The 21,089-nt window shown below is 42.6% G+C and overlaps 1 protein-coding gene across 8 annotated transcripts in view; it reads right to left on the bottom strand.

The window, feature by feature from the left end:
* syngap1b (synaptic Ras GTPase activating protein 1b) overlaps positions 1–15,564 on the bottom strand; it is a 103,878-nt gene extending 88,314 nt beyond the window's left edge. For 4 of the 8 annotated variants that reach the window (XM_048260216.1, XM_048260211.1, XM_048260212.1 and 1 more), the window contains exon 1: positions 14,984–15,562. In XM_048260216.1, coding sequence (XP_048116173.1) covers positions 14,984–15,005 — 22 coding nt within the window. In that variant the 5' untranslated portion in view covers positions 15,006–15,562. Of the gene's footprint in view, positions 1–14,983 lie in introns of all 8 variants that reach the window. The other 4 variants (XM_048260214.1, XM_048260210.1, XM_048260219.1 and 1 more) reach the window with 2 other exon arrangements.
* Positions 15,565–21,089: the final 5,525 nt, after the last annotated feature.

Genomic DNA, 21,089 nt, shown 5'->3' with positions numbered 1-21,089 from the left:
GAAGAACAAGATAAATGAAGGGTTCTGAGAGGAAGAGAGAGGGAAGGAGGACACTTTTTTGGGAAAAAGGAGCCAACATCTTGTTCCCATAGCAACCTAGCCATCCATGCAATAGTGACTTGTTCCTCTCTCTCCCTTCCTCTCTCTCTCTCTCTTGCATCTCCTCCTCTTCTCTCTACACCATGTATAGGTATTTATACACAAATATGGTGAATGACTCAAACAGATGAACCAATGTTTCTCCCCAGCTGACCAAATCCGAGTGGTTCTGAAACTGATGGAATAGTTGTGGATGTATGGAGTGAGTAGAAGTGTTGCAGTGACATCCTCAGTTGTGGACAAGCACACAGAACGCGGTGCAGGAAAGGTCATTATGACAGGGAACCAATTCCAACTTTTTCCTCCAAACTCACTGGCAGCCTCCTCTCCATCTCTCCCTCCCTTCTCCCTCCATCTGTCTCTCAGCCCCCCCCCCCTCTCTCTCTGCCCACCTCTTTCTCTCCCTCTCTCTCCAGCTCCACATGGCTCTTGTTCAATCTCTCTCTCCATCTCTCCAGTCCTCCTGGTGTGTCGTTCATTCTGCACCTCTCCATTTTCTCAAGCTACTCTGTGTCCCTCTCTCTTTTGGCTGCTTTTTCTGCCCAACTCTCTCTTCTATCCATCTTTCCTCTCCTCTCACTCGTTCCCTCTCTTCCATCCATCTTTCCTCTCCTCTCACTCATTCCCTCTCTTCTATCCATCTTTCCTCTCCTCTCACTCGTTCCCTCTCTTCTATCAATCTTTCCTCTCCTCTCACTGGTTCCCTCTCTTCCATCCATCTTTCCTCTCCTCTCACTCGTTCCCTCTCTTCCATCCATCTTTCCTCTCCTCTCACTCGTTCCCTCTCTTCTATCCATCTTTCCTCTCCTCTCACTTGTTCCCTCTTTCATGCCTTTTTTTACACAGTTGCTGCAGCAGGCAGAGGCACTGGAGCAGAGAGAAGTGCCACGAGCTGAATAAAGTTTGCTTATTAGTAGGATACACACACACACACACACATACACACTCACTCACCCACACCCACACCATCCTCTTTCTCATCTCCCTATCAGCAGGAATGTTCCGTAGGCCAGTGGAACCAGTTTCCACCTGACCGCCGAAGTTGCTGTCCAGTGTTCTTTCATGAAGGCTGTAAATGAGCTGGCCTGCTCACGTTACTCACCCAGCACCATCACGGACGGCTGCACCAAGCCCACTGACATTCTTTGACAAGTGAGAAGACACACAGGCTTATGGAGAGAATGGTCGGTCTGTGTGTGTGTGTGTGTGTGTGTGTGTGTATGTGTAAGTATGACTATGCAAGGACTCTTGATAATGCACACAACTTTTTATGAAGAGAAAGGAATGTGAGTGTGTGTGCACACTTGTATGTATGTAAGTTTGCATTTCCTGGTCTCCATCAACACGCGCATCTTCTCTCATGTCATCATGTGTGCGCAAGGCCCCGTGGAGAAAAAGCAGGTCGGGCTTTTGAGCTCCTCGGAGACAAAGAATAATTATAATTATCTGTCCTCAATCCAGAGATAGGCTCAGAACTGTGTCATTGTTTTATTACCCTGAGGGTTCTCAGTCACATACACCTTCGCTCCATCATCCTTTATACACACACACACACACACACAGAAGAGACTGAAGCTCGCACACACACACACAGAGACTGAAGCACGCACACACCGAGGCTCAGAACACACACACACAGACACACACACACACACTGATGACTTGGGAGGCACCTGCCCTAACAGAAAAGCCTTTTTTTTTTGATTGAGAGAGCCCCGGTGGTGGCGGAGATCACAGCGGTCCACTGGGCGGCTGCGTCTCAGGGCACGCCTGCCTGGAGCTCCGCTTCTGAAACCCGCACGCTCTACACTCCACACGCTGCCACCGACGGAGGGGGTCAGAGGAGCCGAGGATGCGGTCAGACGGGACTTCTGCTGCGGCACGCCGGCGTTGTTGTGACTAGGCCTGTGCCCCTCAGTCAGAGCGGACACTTAAACAGACCCTCAGTGTGAATGGCATAGCTTACAGTGGCCGGGAAAAGAGGCACGCTATCAGAAGCCTTAGCCTGAGGATAACTCTGGTACAATGCATCAAATGGCAAATTTATGTTTAAAATTGTACATTGTCCCTAAGAAATAAAACGAATAAGTATATACTTAAATACAAAAGCTTTAAAATATCAAAATGTATATTTTCAATGCTCCTCTTCTGCAGTGTGTGGGGAGGTTTTCTCCCAGAGCATTTTGGTGATGTGCTGTATATTTTTGGGGATTCTGTGCAAGAATGTACTTCTTTTAGCATTTGCAGCACTGGGTGGGTTTGCTGCAAATGAAAGATGTGTTGCATGGGAAGTGTAATTTACGCAGGCGAAAAAATACACAGTTTAGGAGAGGTGCAATAAAACAGGGCGGTTGGGGGAGCTTTCACTGGCTGCCTACCTGTGAGATTAGAGCAGTGTGTGTGTGTGTGTGTGTGTGTGTGTGCGTATGTGTGTGTGAGTGACTGTGTGTGTGTGTGAGTGTGAGTGAGTGTGAGTGTGTGTCCGCTCCTCTCGTGGCGAAGGCAGATGGCATACTGTGGCTTCCAGGGCACTGCTTTGGCTTTGAATATCACCTCTTACACACTCCTCCGGAACAGAGCACCAACCAGGGCCTGCCGCCTCCCTCATATGGTGCTTTTCTCCATCCATTACACAACCACTATATACATGTCTAGAAGAGACCCTATATGGCCAATATGCTCTATGTCTTCAGACTTTAAACATTGCACACTTTACAAAAATATATGCATCTACTGTATGTGTCCCATGCCATGAATGTCAGCTAACACATTAACACTGACATTGTTACTGACATTACTAGTATTGGGGTGAAAAGTCCACGTAGCAGTACAGAATGATTTCACTCCTGGACATATTCCTACGTCTAATATACGCTCCATCCGGCATCTTTTGTCTTGTTGTTATGTGTCTTGTTTGTGGAGCGCTTTGGGTTGCACTGTGTGCATGTTAATTGCGCTTTCAAAATAAAACTGACTTGACTTGACTAAGGTAGAGCAGCACAGTTCCACTGTATTAGAACTACTGCATAAGAATGAGCATTTCCACAGCAACCGAACAATAAAGGAGCCCGAGGAAGCCCTGCTTGTCTGAGCTGTGCTGTTCATAAGGGCTTTGTGAGTGCTGGATAAGGCCAATACTGTACTGTGGCTGCTCATCTGAGCTATGCTGTTCATAAGGGCTTTGTGAGTGCTGGATAAGGCCAATACTGTACTGTGGCTGCTCATCTGAGCTGTGCTGTTCATAAGGGCTTTGTGAGTGCTGGATAAGGCCAATACTGTACTGTGGCTGCTCATCTGAGCTGTGCTGTTCATAAGGGCTTTGTGAGTGCTGGCTAAGGCCAATACTGTGGCAGCCCGAGAACACGCGATGTGGGATTTGTACTTGTGACCTGGGCAACAAGAACATAGCTTACATGGGGTGCACTATGTTTTTATACTGCACTGTGTGTGCGTGTGTCTGTGTGTATGTTTGACAGTGCATCTGTGCATGTGTTTGCATCTCAGTGTGTTTGTGCATGTGTGCATTTGTGTGTGTGTGTGTGTGCATGCATGTGTGTGTGTGTGTGTGTGTGTGTGTATGAGTTCCACTCCAGGGAGTGATGTCATCAGGTTACATTAAAACTGTGGCACAAACATGACCTGGAGGTGGTTGGATGACATGCTGTGTCGCTAAAGGGGAACAGACACGTGCCTACCACACACACACCTACACCCACACACACACACACACACACACACACACACAGCCCTGGTCTCCGTCTGTGGCAGCCACAGTGAAGGAGGAAGCCAGCCTGCCAGCCTGCCATCCAGTAATAACCACCACTGCCAGCTGCTGTTTATTCATATAATTACCTTAAATGAAGGTTTAAACGAACACCTCAGCTGATGTAGAGACGGAGGTAAGACTTCGGGCGAAGACCAATCCATCGACTACATCACTACACACACAATGGATCGGGTAGGCCCAATGAGGTGGGAAAAAGGGAAAAAAATGCTAGTATTTAAACAGAGGGTCACAAATGACCACAAACTGTGTGAGTCATGCTATCCAGTAGATCACCTCCACTGCCTGTAGGATGGACTAAGCCTCGCGTGTAGTCATGCGTATAGTGCCAGCCGGGGGTACGAAAGTGCAAGGTGTGCTTATCCTGGGCTGTGTATGCGGTAGCGTTGTCTTGGGAGTGCAGTGAGGTAGCAGGCCGTGTTCTATCTCTCACGAGTGAGTGCTGGAGATTACGCTGCTGAGGGGATTCAGCTATGGCGCTGCCTCAGTGCCTCTCACTCAGTGCAGGAGAAAACTAGCCGTGCTCTGCTCCCTGTCAGAACAGGAGAGAGCTAGCTGTCCTCTGCTCCTCCAGTTAACTGAAGTCTTTCTCAGCGTGATGGTGGTAACCTTCAGAGTGAGCTGCACTACACACCATACACCGTCACAGCCCGTCAACAAACTTGCTTTTGTAGCACTAGGGGTGCATTTGATTGGCTGTTGAGTTCTAATATCGACAATCTTTCACCAGGATTGAAGACCGCACCTTTAAGTAGTCCTCTGCACTGTTAAAGGAGAATTCCGGTGTGATATTGACCTAAAGTGTGTTGAAACATGATACCGAGTGTGAACGTATGTCTCATAGCCCATCTCGGCTTGTCCCCTGCACTCCAAAATCTGGCTTAGTTAGCCGATGCTACCAACAGCTTTTTCAATGGTGGTGCTTCGGCATCGGGCTAGCCATGCAAATAAATCACTTTTTTACACCATTTACCAGGCTCAATGTATCTCCACACTTCATTGGTAGACTTCCGAGGGCCCTGACATTTAAAACGAGACATTGAGAACTTTGAAAAAGCACTGGTAGTTTACTCACAAGACGATTTATACAGACAGTAAGAATGAACAGGTACGATAAAGGATCAGATTCCAAAAATAATTCCGTGGAAATGCATGGATTCCAGTTGCTGCTACTGGAAGAAACTGGAATCCATGCATTTCCACTGAATTATTTTTGGAATCTGATCCCTTATCAAACCTGTTCATTCTTACTCGTCGCTCAACTTATGAGTTGCAGGACTTGAACAAATTATGCGCAATACCCACAATGAAATTTAGGCCTAAAATCTCTAATCTCCTCCAACAGCGACTGTGAGAACATGCAGAGCTACAGCTGTCCTGCAGCTTCTCCTCCTACGTCTCAGACTCATTTTCTTAAATTAAAAATGGCACACCCGCCTTGCCTTTTCATTTTTCGCCAGGCTTCGTTTGACCCGACGCTCGTCAGTTTGTTCCACTGCTAAATGTCAGCGATCATTTATTCTAAACAGGCATCTGTGGCACTCACAGACAACGCTATTTCTCTAACAACATCAACCATTGACCTCAGAGCACAACTAAGAGCGTCCGTCTGGTTTCCTTCGGCAAAGTAAAGGTCCTGTACTGTAACTGGACCAAGCTGCCTTTCTGCAATTACCAAAAAAAAAAAACGGAGTGGTTTAAGAATACTTTTTTAGACTCCTCATCTAAACGATCACTCAGTGTGAATTGAAATGCATTAACGTGATCTAAACTACAGCTAAAGCTAAACAACAGCTGAGCGATGGATACCACTTGGATGTCTGTCTGTCTGGAGAAGACCTTGCAATGAAGGAACATTTCCACGTTCCATAGAGTTTTGAGGGCCAGTATCCCTATATAGTATAGTATAGTATATTGTAACTTTGTTTTGAAAAGTGGTATATTAATAAAGATTATTATTATTATTATTATTATTATATTATTATTATCCAGGCTACTCATGGAGTTCAGAGCAGCTCAGCTCTTCTCTGCTCTGTCCAGCCCCAGTGCTTGGCCGTGAGCTACACGTGACCCGGTGCTCTTGGATCCGCGCGGTGACCGCACACACTCTGAGCCCTGGAGCATCAGCCGTAGCCGTAGCACAGATATGGGCCTTGACCGAGCCTGGCAGGCGAAAGCCTGCCAACACCAATCAAACCAGACGTGCCTTCAAACACTCCCATTCCAATGACAGAATACAGGGAATATCTGGTTTATCGCTCACTCACTGTTTGCAACCAAAAAGGTTGCCTGCACGGCCACTTTCGGCATAGTGACCTCCATCTGTCACTGAAGGAACATGGACAGGAGTTGGGCTCACCCAGACTGGGCCCCCTGCTGGCAGCACTTAGTTAGCACATCAGAGGACTCACTGTTCCTGACACCTGGAACAGATCTGGACAGAACCGCAAAAGCAAGGCCTCCATCGCAATTAGAGCATACTGTTGCCCATAATTACCCACATGTTACCTTAGGATAGTATCAGGACAACAAGAACAAATGTACTAGTTTTAGTTAGCCAACGGAGAGTTGCTAGACTAGCCCTGGAAGCAAATGTAATTTGCAGCCGCTAGGGTGCGTCTAGATTTCTAGGCTAAGTTTTAGTTGCTGTGAGTGATAATTTACTATATTACGATATTTAGTATTTACTCGAATTCGGTGTGATAAGGGAATCCAGCAAATAGAACGGGTTTAGTCAGTCTGTAGCCCCCCAGGTAACACACCTGACTGAGCTCCTTTTACTCTGAAGGTGTGACTGTGGACTCGCTCCATGCGGCCTGTTAGCCTCCGTGTGGGGCTCCGCTGCTGACTGGACTTTACCCTGGGCGTCCACCTGCACATGGGCTGGGAAGCCATGCGGGAGGCCCTTCTGAGGAGCCTCACCAGAGCAGGGTGTGTGTGTGTGAAGAAAGAGAAAAGGAGCCCAGGAGAGAAGGTTGTTTGGGATAAATGGGAATTGGATCCATGTTGGGAATTGAGGACGACTGTTTTCCAAACCATGCCAACGGCAAGTGGCGATGTAACACTCGTTAAGAGATCAGGACGACTGGGTCTCACTCTCATGTGCTCAGGTAAACTGCTTTCCTGGAGAAATCTCCTGTTTCGTGCACAGCTGGGACACACAAGTGTGGCAATATTTCCTGTGCTGCAGCAAAAGTTAATGTTCAACTTACTCCTCCCTTTGATCTGATCCAGCCAATATCTGACTAGGACGCTCGCTCTGTCTTCGTCACAATCTCTCTCTCCCTCTCTTTTTCTCTAACTCTCTCTCTCTCTCTCTCTGTTTAACTGTCCACTACCTTGTCTCAAACACACAAACGTTCTCAAACACACAAAATCTGTCTTTATCTGTTTCTCCCTTTCTCTCTCTCTCTCTCCCCTCTCATACAATCAACCAATGAGCTGCAGCAGCACTGTTGGTCAGCACTTCAGAGCAGCCTCTCTCTATAACAGCACTAGTACAAGTGAAAAGGGAGACTGTGTGAATGAATGGAGACTCCAGATAGAAGTCCCATTAATCAAAGTGCATTCTTAAACCGCTGCAGCCAAGTGCGGCCATGTACACCGTCACAGTCACTTTATTTAGAAAAAAACATTTTAATTAAGTTTGATCCTACGTAGATGTGGAAATACCTCATCCACTGTGCACTGAGCCAACCGTATGCTATTATTCCTCTCTGACACTTTTTCATTTCCTTGGAATTGGCTCTGTCCTCCACACCAGAGTATCAGGCGCTATCACCCCGCATTGAGAGCTTGCTTTTACATAACTTGACCCATGCAATGGTTCACTGACAGTAATATCCAACACGCCACCTTTTGAGAACTGCAGGCTGGCATAGTTTCTGACTCTCAATGCCTGCAAGACCCAACAAATCTTGTTGAATTCTGCTATTTTCAGCCGGAGTGATTATGGGCCCCTAACAACAAATAGCCTTTCTCGTTTTCAACGCATCCATATTTCAAGGCAATATTTCCTATGAATACTCTCTTCTGCTGCCTTCTTAAGGCTGCATTTTTAAGGAACGGAGTGCTGCCCCACTCGGCTCTCAGATTGGCACACTTAACCATCACTAAGTGAAAAGCTTGCCAAAGAAACCTACACAACAGATTCGATTAAGCCTCAGTACCCATTCCCTCCACACAACCCTCTTCTTTTTCGTCTTTCTATAATTAACTATAAAAAAGGCCAATACTTGAATGTGAATGTCAACTTTTCATTTGAAATGAAGGGTTACAGCACAGGTGAAAGCATGCATATGTTAATGTTGTTAATGTTTAGAGTGTAAATGCCAAGTTTACACATGCACAGTGCTTTTAGACATGTGTATACACATGTAGCAGTGTGTGGAACACACACACACAGCTCTCAGCTCATTTAAGGGCTTTGTGACCTCTCACCCTTTGGCGGTAGTAGTTTGGCACCTAAGACTAAATTTAAAGACTGGATAAACTCTCCATCTCATAGGCTCCAGCAACTTCTACCTGAATCTCCAACTCAAAGTGGTGGAGGTGGGGTGATCAGAGGAATGGCTTGCATAACACTGTCTTTGTTCAGATTCACCTGTTTTTTAGTGCCCATTTCAAGTCTGAGATCTGCCAACAACTCTGAGAACTTGCATGTCTACTGGGTGCCAACAACTCTGAGAACTTGCATGTATACTGGGTTCCAACATCTGATTTTCAATATAGCATACCTCACTTATTAGTCTAGTTTAATTCGGATGTGTAGTCAGCTACACACAGCATGTCCTCATTTAGAAAATGACTGACATAAGGAGTCTGAAAGACTTTTGGTCATTATATTTTTTTAAACTTTATGTATTTAGGGCAGTTGAGATGACGCAATTGGGAGAGAGAGATTGGGTGAGATCGGAAAATGGCCGTAGGTCTGAATTGAGGCCAGGACCTCATGGGCACCTAGACCAAATGTACGGGTACTGCCACTTGTGTCATGGCTCTCATAGGAGTATGGAATTTTGAACCACCAGGTCCAGCATTTCCTTATGAAAAAGAACTACAGTAATACTTTTATATAAGAACTATAGTAATACTTTTATATACCGGAAGTAGTTCTAAAGTAGTGTATAATACTTCTAGAGATTCTGTCACACCTCTGCAATGTCCTGCCCTCTATAGTGTTTTTATAGTACATCTACAGCAGTGGTTCTCAAACTTTTTCTGCCATTCCCCACTTTGGAAGTTGGGAATTTTCAAGCCCCACCTGAGCCCATCATCACGGCAAAATGGTAACATTAAAATATTATTTTGGCGTTTTGTTGCCACGTTACATTTACCGTCTCGGTCCCCTGGATCACTTTGAGAACCACTTATTTACAGTATGTCCCAAAATACTATGATTCCTACAATATCTATAGTATTCCTATAATGTTATTATTGTCCCAAAATACTATAAGATTCCTACAATATCTATAGTATTCCTATTATGTTATTATTGTCCCAAAATACTATGATTCCTATAGCTGAAATTCTCTATCTTCTTCAGCTTTCTCACTGTGATGAATGACAAAGGACCATGACAACGTTTTGGGACATTATTTTATTTGCCATCTACCCCATGGAGTTAGATAAGAGGATACATACCGTTATCATAACCCAATTTGACACCATTAGCCTAGCTTAGCATAAGTGAAAGGTATGCATCATCTTATTTGATGCATTATCGTTATTACTAAGGCCATCCTTAAAAATATTTTCGTTTGCCGTAACCCGACCGACCCTGTCAATTTAGAACCGACCCAAATATTTATTTTTTTCCCCTTTTAGTCCGACCGACTTGCCGGTTGTAAACTTGCTTTAATACCGACCGATTGTTTTTTTTACTCTAAACAACCTATACAAATGCAATAAAATAATATTTCTTTTAGTAGGCCCAAGTATTGAGAATACAAATTGCCTACATGCAAACGTGGCTCACATAAAAAAAAAACCTGTGGCGTCATCTCTACACCATTGGTTTTACGCATGCCACACTATGGCCTACGCTTCGTTTCATTCACACAAACTGATAACGCTTTTACTTGGCACGAAGTTCTGGAAGAACTGTGGCCAGATCTTTTCTCATCCCTTCTCCCCTTAGTCTAACGGTGACCCTGTCGGAGTATTGAAATTGGTTGTGGTCTATTCAGCATTTCTCAAAATATGGGTCTGCAACATGGAGACTGCTGGTCCGCGGAGTCGTGGAGTGAAATTAGGCCCGGTGCTTCATCTGATAATTTGCTGCGCAGTTGATCAAGAAACCGCGGATCGACGAAAAAAGAAAACAAACGTTTCTGCTATCGATGTCATTAAACATGGAGCCCTACAATTAAGTGGTGGTATGAGCATTCATTCAATGCGCGTCTGCGCGAGAGAAACTGAAACTAATCGATAACGTTGGTATCAAAGCTCCGCTTCAACCTGTTGGAAGGCTATTTATTTATTTAACGAAACTTAATAGAACGACGTTGTTTTTTGGAACTTCCTTAGAAACAGAGCAGAGACTGTATAATACACTGTATAGCATTGAGTATTGTATAGTCAAATTTCAATATAACGTGGCCAAGAGCTATTGTAGCCTTCTTTCTGGGTACATGTAGATGAGCCCTATGACCCAAAAGTCTGCCATGACCGGGCCTCAGGTCAAAGAAGTTTGAGAAAGGCTGGTCTATATAACCTGCATCAGAATGAGGTTTGCAATGGTGCGCCTGAAGGCACGGGTTGAAGACCCAGTCAGTTACGTCACGATATGCACATTTGTGTAAATTCATTCCTAGTAATCACCATGACCAAAATTGTACTTTTTTTTTTTACTTTGAATCTTGAAAAAAAAATATTGACCTACCTACCGACCCATTTTTAATTTTTTTTGGCTGTTACTGCAAACAAAAATATTTTTAAGGATGGCCTAACTCTGGGATAGATGGCAAATAAAGATTTTCCCATTTTTTTCTTCGTTTAACTGTTTGTTAGACTGATTACATATAGTCCAATGCAGTAATAGTATGGTTAGAAAAAAAAAAAAAAAAAAAAAATATATATATATATATATATATATGTATGTATACATACCGGTATATGTGAGAACACCAAAAGCTTCAAGAATCTGGGCAACTAGAGGATCCTTGAGAGGAAAATGTTGTGTGAGAAATATTACTGCCAGTCAGCATAAGGAAACTCATGTCATAAACTGTTAGGGTCCCCAAGACTGCACTGTGCTGACTAAACCTATAGTTTAATTTCCAAACCCATTATGTCATGAGCTGCATTATGGACATCTAATAAAACACGTAACTCACTTTCTCTAGGATGCAGAACCACAGTAGTCTTACTAGTGGGCACTTTCATGGGCAGAGATAACACAGTGGTTAAGGAGCTGGGCTAGCATGCAGTAGCCTGAAAAGTTGAGGGTTCAAATCCCGGCTTCCGCCATTGTGCCCTTGAGCAAGGCACATAACCCCAAGTTGTTCCGGGGACAATGGCCCTTGTAATGTAATTAGTATACATGTATGTAAGTCACTTTGGATAAAAGTGTCTGCTAAATTAATATAATAAAGGTGTTTGAAGGTTTATACAAAGTGTTTAAATTATGTGGAAATATAGGGGGGAGCTGTGGTGTAAATAGCCGCAGCAGAGTCCGTACTACATTCAGATCTGTGTGCCCAATGCCAGTTCCAATACCAGTACAGTTCACACATAAAGTGGAAAATCTGGGGATGAGGATGATGTGTTACTGATTCATAAAGCCAAGGGTACTTACAGATTTCTTTCAGCAATGCTGGCATAAACATTAAGGCTAACCATTGACAAATACATTGAGAGTAAGATAGCTCATACACAGCTATACATATTCCAGGGTTCTCCACATATTAGTTAGTTTTTTAGCTTTACTAAAATCATCAGGCAAAAATGTGACATATTTAGCATGCGCCACAGCAAAGTCTGCTGCTGTTGAGACTTACTAAATGCTTCCTTAATTTTATAACTCATGAACAGCTAAAATAACTAGAGGGCTTTAGAAATACAAGGACAGGATGTCACTTATGACAACAATAAGAGGTGAGATACATTGCAACTTCATTTGCAACAAAACTGTTTTTCCTAGCATCATTATGCCACCTATATAATTTGATTGGATATCATTAGCAACTTAAACTCTTACTGATTGCCTACTGGTTTTGACAGGCAACGCTGTCCAGAGATGGGTGTCTTGTAATTTTATTGGCAGACAACCATTCAGGCAGACATGACTCTCATTGCAAGGAAGGCTCTCATTGGCTGGGGAGGTGGGATCGCTCATCATAGTGACAGGAAAAAGTGTGTGTGTGAGGGGAGTCACGATGACCTTTTGGCAGCAGCAAAATGCGGAGATCAATCAGAAAGCACTGTGGCCTCCACTGCAGAGAATCCCTCCCATCTCCCGGCTCCTCATCTGCAAAGCTACACTTAAAACCCATAAGGGAGCTCAGTCTCTCCTCACGTTCTCCTCATCACTCCATTCCTATGGAGTGGCACTTTATACAGATTGCATTATCTCAGAGGCAAAAGAGCTCTTTGCTAGCAGCTAGAGGGACAGGCTGGGCCTCTTGCCTGAACAGGTGGAGGCTAGGTAAAAGCTGATCTTTGCAACAGTGAGAGAGGCAGTACAGCCTTTATTTTTCTTTTCACTATGCTCGTGAAGAGAAGTCAATGTCACAATTAAAAGGACTTAAACAAAGTCAATGTTACAATAAAAGGACTTTAAAAATGTGATTCAAGCAGTGAATGTGCAGCGGCAATGTTGCAGTGCTGATAGTTTTCTATTCCCTTCCCTTCCACTTTGAATGTGAGTTAGGATGCAATTAACCTGCAGGAGGGATCAAAGGTCCTGAGGTGTCGGCATAATGATATGTGTGACAGGGCTGGAACCAACCAGCTGCAGTCCTCCTGCGCGTCCTCATTGGACAACAGCCTTCCGCTGTGATGAATATGCTAATATCCATGCAAATGCTCGGTAATAAAGGGCAGCTAAACTTTGATGGACTTCCACTGGGTGTTGATTCTTCATAGATCCCCAACTCTGCTTTAATGTCCCACTAAGCATGTGCACAACTAATGAAATACAAAAATCTGATGATGCCTACTAAGAAAGGAGTACTAATGGCACGTATATGCAATTCATACAAAAATGACATGATTGTACAGTATATGACAATGACATTTTATAAAGATGATACTATGGCATAACCAGGAATATTCTGCTATTAGTCTCTGAGACAGAGTTATTTATAGCCAAGAGAAATTGAATACACTGACGGAAAGCCACCACATTTGCACATATTGGGCTGACAGAATGTGTGAAGACAAGTGTACTGAGTCATTAGGAGGAAGGCTGCAGCACATCACGGTCGCCCTGTCTCTTTAAATGTCCCCGCTATGAGTGCCGTATCAAACTACTGTAAAATCAACATGACTTGGGCTGATTGGATCAATGACCAAATTTGGCCATTTATGTATTTTCCCATTATTTCTTTCTCCATGATCCATGATGAATTGAGTTAGGTGTATTAACGGCTGATCTGTAAAGATGGTTTCTCCAGATACACATGTTCGGCTCACTATTCAGAACATACCAATGGGAGGGCTCAAATGAACATTTCTGAATTTGCATGAATTCTTAGTCACTTCCTGGGCCCTACAACTGTTGAATACTTAACAAAACTTCAACTCAACACTGAAATGACTACATGGTGTACACATTTGGTCGCAAATCCTACCAAGTATGTCTTTTTACAATCACCCCCAAAATCATGCTGAGCTTAAAAAAAAAATAAATAAAAGATCAACTGCATTCCACCACTCACAGTAAGACGTCTTTCTGTGAAGACGATTTTCTAAGGAAGGATTCACTGGTCTCTTGACATGATTTCAAGTCAGATTACTGTGCATGCAAGAATTTCCGATAACAATATCCACAGAGCCTCACACAGCTTAACATCCCACAAATATTATGTAACCCATTTGAATAGCAGGAGCTCACACTGAGGCCGTTTGGACATGATAGGAAGTGGAGAACATCACGCCATGAGTGTGCACCAGCCACTGGTATTGTGAGGGCCTTAAAATATACAGTGGCTTAAAATATACAATTGTGAGGGCCTTATAATATAAAATATATAAAGTGCTTCAACTATTTCTTTTTTAAGTGAGGGGGTGTCTGGTGGTAAGATGTAGGGTTGGCTTTCACAATTCAGAGGATGAAATGTCACTACTTTGGGTAGAGCATTAGAAAAGATAATGTATTTCAGCTAGAAATGGTGGTTGAGGATGCAGGCTATTGGGAAGATAAGCCTGTACATATTAATGCTCCAAATGACAACTATGAACTTTGGAGAATAATACATAATTTCCCTTCCAAATACAAATGACTGCTCTCTCGACCATTTCCTTTTTTCTCTCATTCTGCACTATGCCAGTGTGCCACAGTAGCATAATATGCCTACTGGAAAGTGCATGTTGCTCGCTGTCAAAATGTTGGTCACGGCTGCACCGTTACAATTCAAAATCAATGAATCTGAACACTCTCTCGACAGCAACATTCTCTTACTACTTGCTCATAAAATATTGAGTCTTAGAACACACCGCCAAAAGTAAGCCCTGTGGCCTTTTCAGTGCTAAACTGGAAAAGAACGCCGTGTGCTGTTCATGCTGGAATTTTCATGTTTGACTCAAATAGAATGTGCGCCCTGCCATGAATGTGAGGGCGAATTTACACAAGAACTTCGACATAATGCGAGATGTGTATTCTCGCACACAGGGAAATCCACTTGCAATACCGATGGCACTGGTACGCATGCACACTTCAGTGAAACACAACGCTGCATACTACACTAGCGTTAACCCAGAGTCCAATTTGTCTTGTCTTACAATCGCACTCCAAGAGACTGCGCCGCTATAATAGCGCCCATTTGCTAAAATCCGTATTAGAGGCATCATAGCGCAGGAGAGAAGCTAGGAAGAGGGAGAGAGGAGGAAGGGGGAGGGAGGGTGAGATGCAGTGGTGAAATATATCAGTTCTCTTACCTTGAAAGGGAACATAGGACATGTTCCAACGGCATTGAACGTGGTCTTCGCGTTTCGACAGTCTGTCGGCACGCAAAAATATTACCTCACCAATCAGAGAAGAATTTGTTCACAGTTGGAGTCGACGCAGCCCAATATTCCGGAGATGCAAAATGGAAAATTTAAACAGTAATCCACGAACGAAGTGAGCCATTCAAAATACGTAAGCCATGGCATAAAGTTAAATTAACTCATATATTTTACGCACCGTTATAGTGGTGTGGGGGGAACGAGGGACAGAGAGAGAGAGAGGGAGGCGAGAGAGAGAGAGAGAAGGGGGCGGTTGAGTATGCGTGTGTCTATATTCCAGTGTAGAAAATCTATATGCACTACATGTCCCTCGTCCTTTCTGTTTCTAAAGTATTCAAGTGCAATGCCGTCCAAATTCGCCGTAGTGGAGCACGGCTCCCTCCACCGCTTTCAGGCGCACACGCAGCAGCAAGCTCACTCTAATTCACACACGCCCTATAGATACGGAGAAGGGGGGGTCTCATATGCCAATTACGCGGTAGAATCTCACTCACACCCCATACCATCTTTATGACATGTATTAGAGAGTGTGAAAACGAGTTTCCTTCGCTTAGGCGCATTTCACTGTACATTCTGAATAATAACATTTCCCCAGAAACTTGGGCATTTCAGCATCAATTTACAATTTTCAGATTCAGACAAATACACGAGCCTGGCGACCAGAGTTGGTAAACCACTCCAGTATATAAATGCTATAACATGCAAGAGCTGTGTGGGAAATAACTTCCATTTGAATGTGCCACACTGGACCAGCATGACCAAAATTACTTCTTTGCAAAATGTCAATAATATTGACATTGCAAATGTCAATAACTACTCAATGCTAAAACGCACAATCTGTTTGCTGTATTACCGCGTATCTTATCACACACGATCACTCACTCTTAACAAGCTCACGGGCACACTCACTACCACGCTCGTGCACCACGCATTGTAACTCATGACCAGATGCATCAACAGGAAGCTGATGCCACTGTGGTGTACTGAGCCAAGATGGCGAACAGGGCAGCCAAGAGCATCCTCACCTGTTTTCATAGTAGGAAACGAGGATGTCAATCTTCAGACATGGCTACCATCTGCTGGTCAACCACTTCTATTGCACCCATCTGTGACGGAAAGAGACCACTTCGATATGGCTTGAATTTCGAAACGATTACCAGTCAGTTTAAAGAAACAAGGAGTAATTATCCATAAACTTTTCAATGCCACAACAGCCTTTTGCTAAAATGTCCCTGGTCTGGCCAACATGGATGACTTCTGCCTTTACATCTATTGTCATAACTGGCTGAAAGGATCAGGTGGCATTTTCTTACACGTCTGAAAGCTCGATGTTGAACACGTTGCTTCTCACTGGCTACATACACACTGAAGAGCAAGTGCAGATGTTGTTCTATTTGACTTAAGATCGAACAGAAAAGACACCCACTAGCGTCTTGTAGAAAACATTGTGTAAAATACAACATGAATACATACCCAAGGAATTTCAGGAAAAACTTAAACATTGTTTGCAAAGTCATGAGAATCCAGATGAGAACATTTCAACACCACGGTCATCGCGAGGTTTGCAGACACGGAGCTGTCCAGGTGCTGAAGTTGGTCATGGTCACTAGTATCCACAAGTATCCACTTCATGACGCTACAGTAATAAAGAAGGCAGAATAGTAGATGTTATCAGGGGTGCCCTATGGCGGGGTAAGATGATTTCAAGGACCGTGTACTGACAGGGAGCTGTCATAGAAATGGGGGTGGGGTGTGTATATATTCTCTCATAGCGCCCAACATTTCTAGCAGTGTATGTGCAGAGGACAAAATTATATGACCTTCATTAATATCAAAAGAATACAGTTGTATTGTTGTAGCATGTAAGTGTGTGCCTGCTATCACACCCCTTTTTCAGGCCATAATTATCTGCCGGCTGAAAATCATACTGCACCTTTCCTGGAATGTGACTGCTTACCCAGCATTTGACACTGTTGATCACAATATTTTACTACACAGACTAGAACACTGGGTTGGATTTACAGGCATAGTTATCAGCTGGCTAAAATCATATCTACAAGAAAGGAGCTTCTTTGTTGCCATCGGAAACTGTACCTCAACACCAACGTCCTTGACCTGTGGTGTTCCCCAGGGGTCGATCTTGGGGCCACTATTATTCAACCTCTATATGCTCCCACTTGGACAAATCATTCAAAATAATTTGATTTCATATCATAGCTATGCAGATGACACACAAATTTACTTAGCTCTATCACCAAACAACTATGGTCCTCTTGAATCTATGTGTCAGTGTATAGAACAAATCAACACCTGGATGTCTCAAAATTTTCTTCAGCTGAACAAAGAAAAAACTGAAGTAATTATATTTGGTAAAAATGAGGAAAGACTTAGGGTTGCCACTCTCCTTGACACAAAAAGGGTTGAAGGCAAAGGATATTGTTAAAACCTTGGTGTATTAATTGACAGTGATCTAAATTTCAACAGCCACATGAAAGCGATAACTAAATCAGCTTTTACCACCTCAAAAATATTGTCAAACTCAGAGGGCTGATGTCAAAACATGACTTAGAAAAACTCATTCATGCATTTATCTCCAGCAGGGTTGATTACTGCAATGGACTGTTCACAGGCCTTCCTAAAAAGACTATTAAACAGCTTCAGGTGATACAAAATGCAGCAGCTAGGACTCTAACAAAAACTAAAAGAACTGACCACATTACTCCAATTCTTAAGTCCTTGCACTGGCTTCCAGTAAGTCACAGAATTGACTTTAAAGCACTATTGCTTGTTTATAAATCAGTAAATGGAGCAGGACCTAAATACTTGTCAGACATGCTTCAGCAGTACACACCTTCTCGTCCTCTCAGGTCCCAGGTGAAAAACCTGCTAGTAAAACCTACAGTTAGAACTAAACATGGTGAAGCAGCTTTTAGCTGCTATGCAGCTCAGCTGTGGAACCAACTTTCGGATGACATTAAAAAGGCCCCAACTGTAGCCAGTTTTAAATCTAGACTTAAGACCAAACTGTTCTCAGACGCTTTAAGCTAACTGTGCCGAGTTACAAATTCTGAATCTGCCTCGATAATTATTCTACTTTGTCTTTTATTACTTTTTACTACTTTTGCCTTTGTTTTGCTTACTAATTATTCTTTATTTTTTAAATGATTTTACCTTGTGTTTTATGTTTTCTTTTTATTATGATCTTTACCTTTTAACTATTCTTTGACTATATTGCCCTTCTATGCTTTTATTTGTTATTATCGTTTGGTTTTGTTTATGTAAAGCACATTGAATGACCTCTGTGTATGAAATGTGCTATATAAATAAACTTGACTTGACTTGACTTGACCCATGATCCACCTGGTTAAATGTATGAAATGAGCTTACTGAACAATCATTGGCAGGGTGTGGGTGGTGGGTGAGCTTGCCTTTTCCATTTACAGTGCCCTTCCAATTACACTCTTAACCTGGTATAGTGTTACAATGGCTTTAAATACCAAAGCTTTATATCTATTGAAGTACACTACATTCATCTTTCGCTTGCGTGTTTTTAAAATATATATATATGGGGGAAAAAAGAAATGGACCTCCATGTGCAGACTGTTCCTTTTCTCCAGTACACTCAAAGTGGTAGAATCCACACAACATATGAAGATTCATTACATGCCAAGCCATAACCAGTACTATACAGGTCTCTGAAAATAGCCTCTTCTCTTAAAGGTGCATTACGTAACCCTCTGTCAGACTGCCAGTGGAGTGTCTGATCATCATCATGCCATGATTGTATGGCACGAAATTAGAGTCAGTGAAGAAATCAATCTATTGTTTTTCTAAGCCTTGGAATTTTATGTTGACAACCGTGGGGCCATGACTGTCTTGAGTGTGTGTGTACAATGAGGATGACTTGTTGGTCCTTGTTGGTTAAATGGGAAAAGGTTGACCTACACACATACAGGATCTAGCAGTGGCCTGTCTATTAGCACGGCAAATACCAAGTGTAACTAAACATTTGTGATGGATTGTTTCAGTTTCTTTGTCTGACATTTTGATGAGAAAACTGATTATTAAAAACGTTTACTTGACACTTGGTTAATAATATCACCCTTACGAGAACACTGAAGACACTGTTCAAAATAACAATATCATGATAGATGTGTCAGAAAGTAATAATGCATATTATGTTTTCAAAAAAAATTAAATAAAAACCTCAGGCACAGTTCACAGTTTGTTCTTCAGTCAAACGTTAATACAAAAAAATGTGAACACAGATGACAAGTTGACTACTTGAATGAGACCTGTAACACTTTTTTATTTGTTGATACTTTATGTGTGTCAATCTATAGTACATGTACAGTATAAACTTAATCTGATCAAAAGCCAAAGGATACATCAAAGCAAACTTGGACCTGACAACAACTCAAACAAGGACTACGGTGTCGAGGATAATTCTTCCTTGACTTAAAGTTTTAACCCTGACATATGATAGATATATACTATAAAATTCCAACTATGACCTAACAAGCACTTTACAGGTATATTGTCCATACCATAAATAAAAAAAACGCACAAATACATTCATTACCAATCTCAGATTTATGGTTAGACCCCTTGTAATGTTTTAACAGCTACTGCCAAGTTCTTGAAGAGGGATCTAAATCTGGCCTGTTCTGGACTCGCCATGCTCTTAGAATCAAACAGTCAATAGCATATGATTGGTCTGAAGGTCTCAAACCACCACATTTTGTCATTTCTTTACAATAGTATGATTCAGTTTATGGAAATCAAAAAAGTTTCTGTTATTCATGTTTCACTTTGTTCAATAGATGTAGCTAATAAGAATAATAATTTAAAAAAACATATTCCAGCACCTTGCTAATATTTGTGGATTATTATGCCTCGTCAGTCTGTCTCCTGTGAATGTACAATTGAATGTTGAAAATCCACTACAAAAATAAGTACATAATTGGCTGGCCTTCAAGAGTGGTCTTCACAGAAATTGATGGAACAGGTCTTCCTACATTTATCACCATCAGTCATGAATGTTAAGTATTCTTCAAAAAAAAAAAAAAGGGTTACAACCTTTCTGCTACCAAACAAGAGTCAAATAATATCCATAGGGAAAATCCTGGTAGATAGTCACAGCTGTTTTCCAGCTTGACGCCATATTGAGTCAGATTATCATGGGAGAAAATGCCGTCACAATATGAAAGGCGCGTTAGTGGCATATTGTTCATACTGTGAGCGCATTTTCAACTGTAATATCCACAGTTCCTGCCAACCTTAACAATGTAATACGGATATGCATAGTGTGATTTCTCTCCAAATTCTCCATTCTATATTACATAAACAAATAACTTTAGTAAACCTGTGTCAATGTCATGTATGACAAAATATCTGCAAACAAGGAGGCATACTGTATGAGAGTTGTCCTGATCTGTTTAACAAGGTTACCCTACTTAACAGTATATGTAGAGGTATACAATCCAATGGTAGTTATTGTGGACATGAGTGAACATGGAAATCTTTTTACAAATTAATGCCCTAAGACGTCTTACTACAGGCCTTCATGACCAAAAAAGTGCAAAATAACATAACACGATGGAAGAAAAATCAATTCTGATCAGCAGATCTCAAGAAGGCATATTCTAAAGGTATCTGACACGTGAACAAAAGAGAAGTAGCAGGGTGATCTCTGCAGATCACGGTGCTACTTCATGTTTGTTGTTGTTGTATTATTTAATTAACCTGAATTTGGAGAAACGTTACATGTTCTTGCGCTCTCGACTTTGTGGTTTCCTTGCGCGGCCGTGCCAATCCCTGCTCTCCCTGGAGAGCTTCTCCAGCTCCCTCCCTCTCTCTGATGTGGCCTCACACGGGCTAATCGTGTCTGCTTCTCCGTCTCTTTTCCTTCTAGGCCTCTTTCCTTTGTCCTCCCTTTGCCCTTACATTTCTCTCTCTCTCTCAGTCTATCAAACACTTGCACAGACCGACAGACACGCACGCACACGCACACACACATACACATACAAACACGCGC

Source organism: Alosa alosa, chromosome 13 (genome assembly GCF_017589495.1).
Source record: "Alosa alosa isolate M-15738 ecotype Scorff River chromosome 13, AALO_Geno_1.1, whole genome shotgun sequence".
Classification (NCBI taxonomy): Eukaryota; Metazoa; Chordata; class Actinopteri; order Clupeiformes; family Clupeidae; genus Alosa; species Alosa alosa.
The sequence above is the reverse complement of the archived record's forward strand: the minus strand, read 5'-3'. Positions and strand labels throughout refer to the sequence as shown.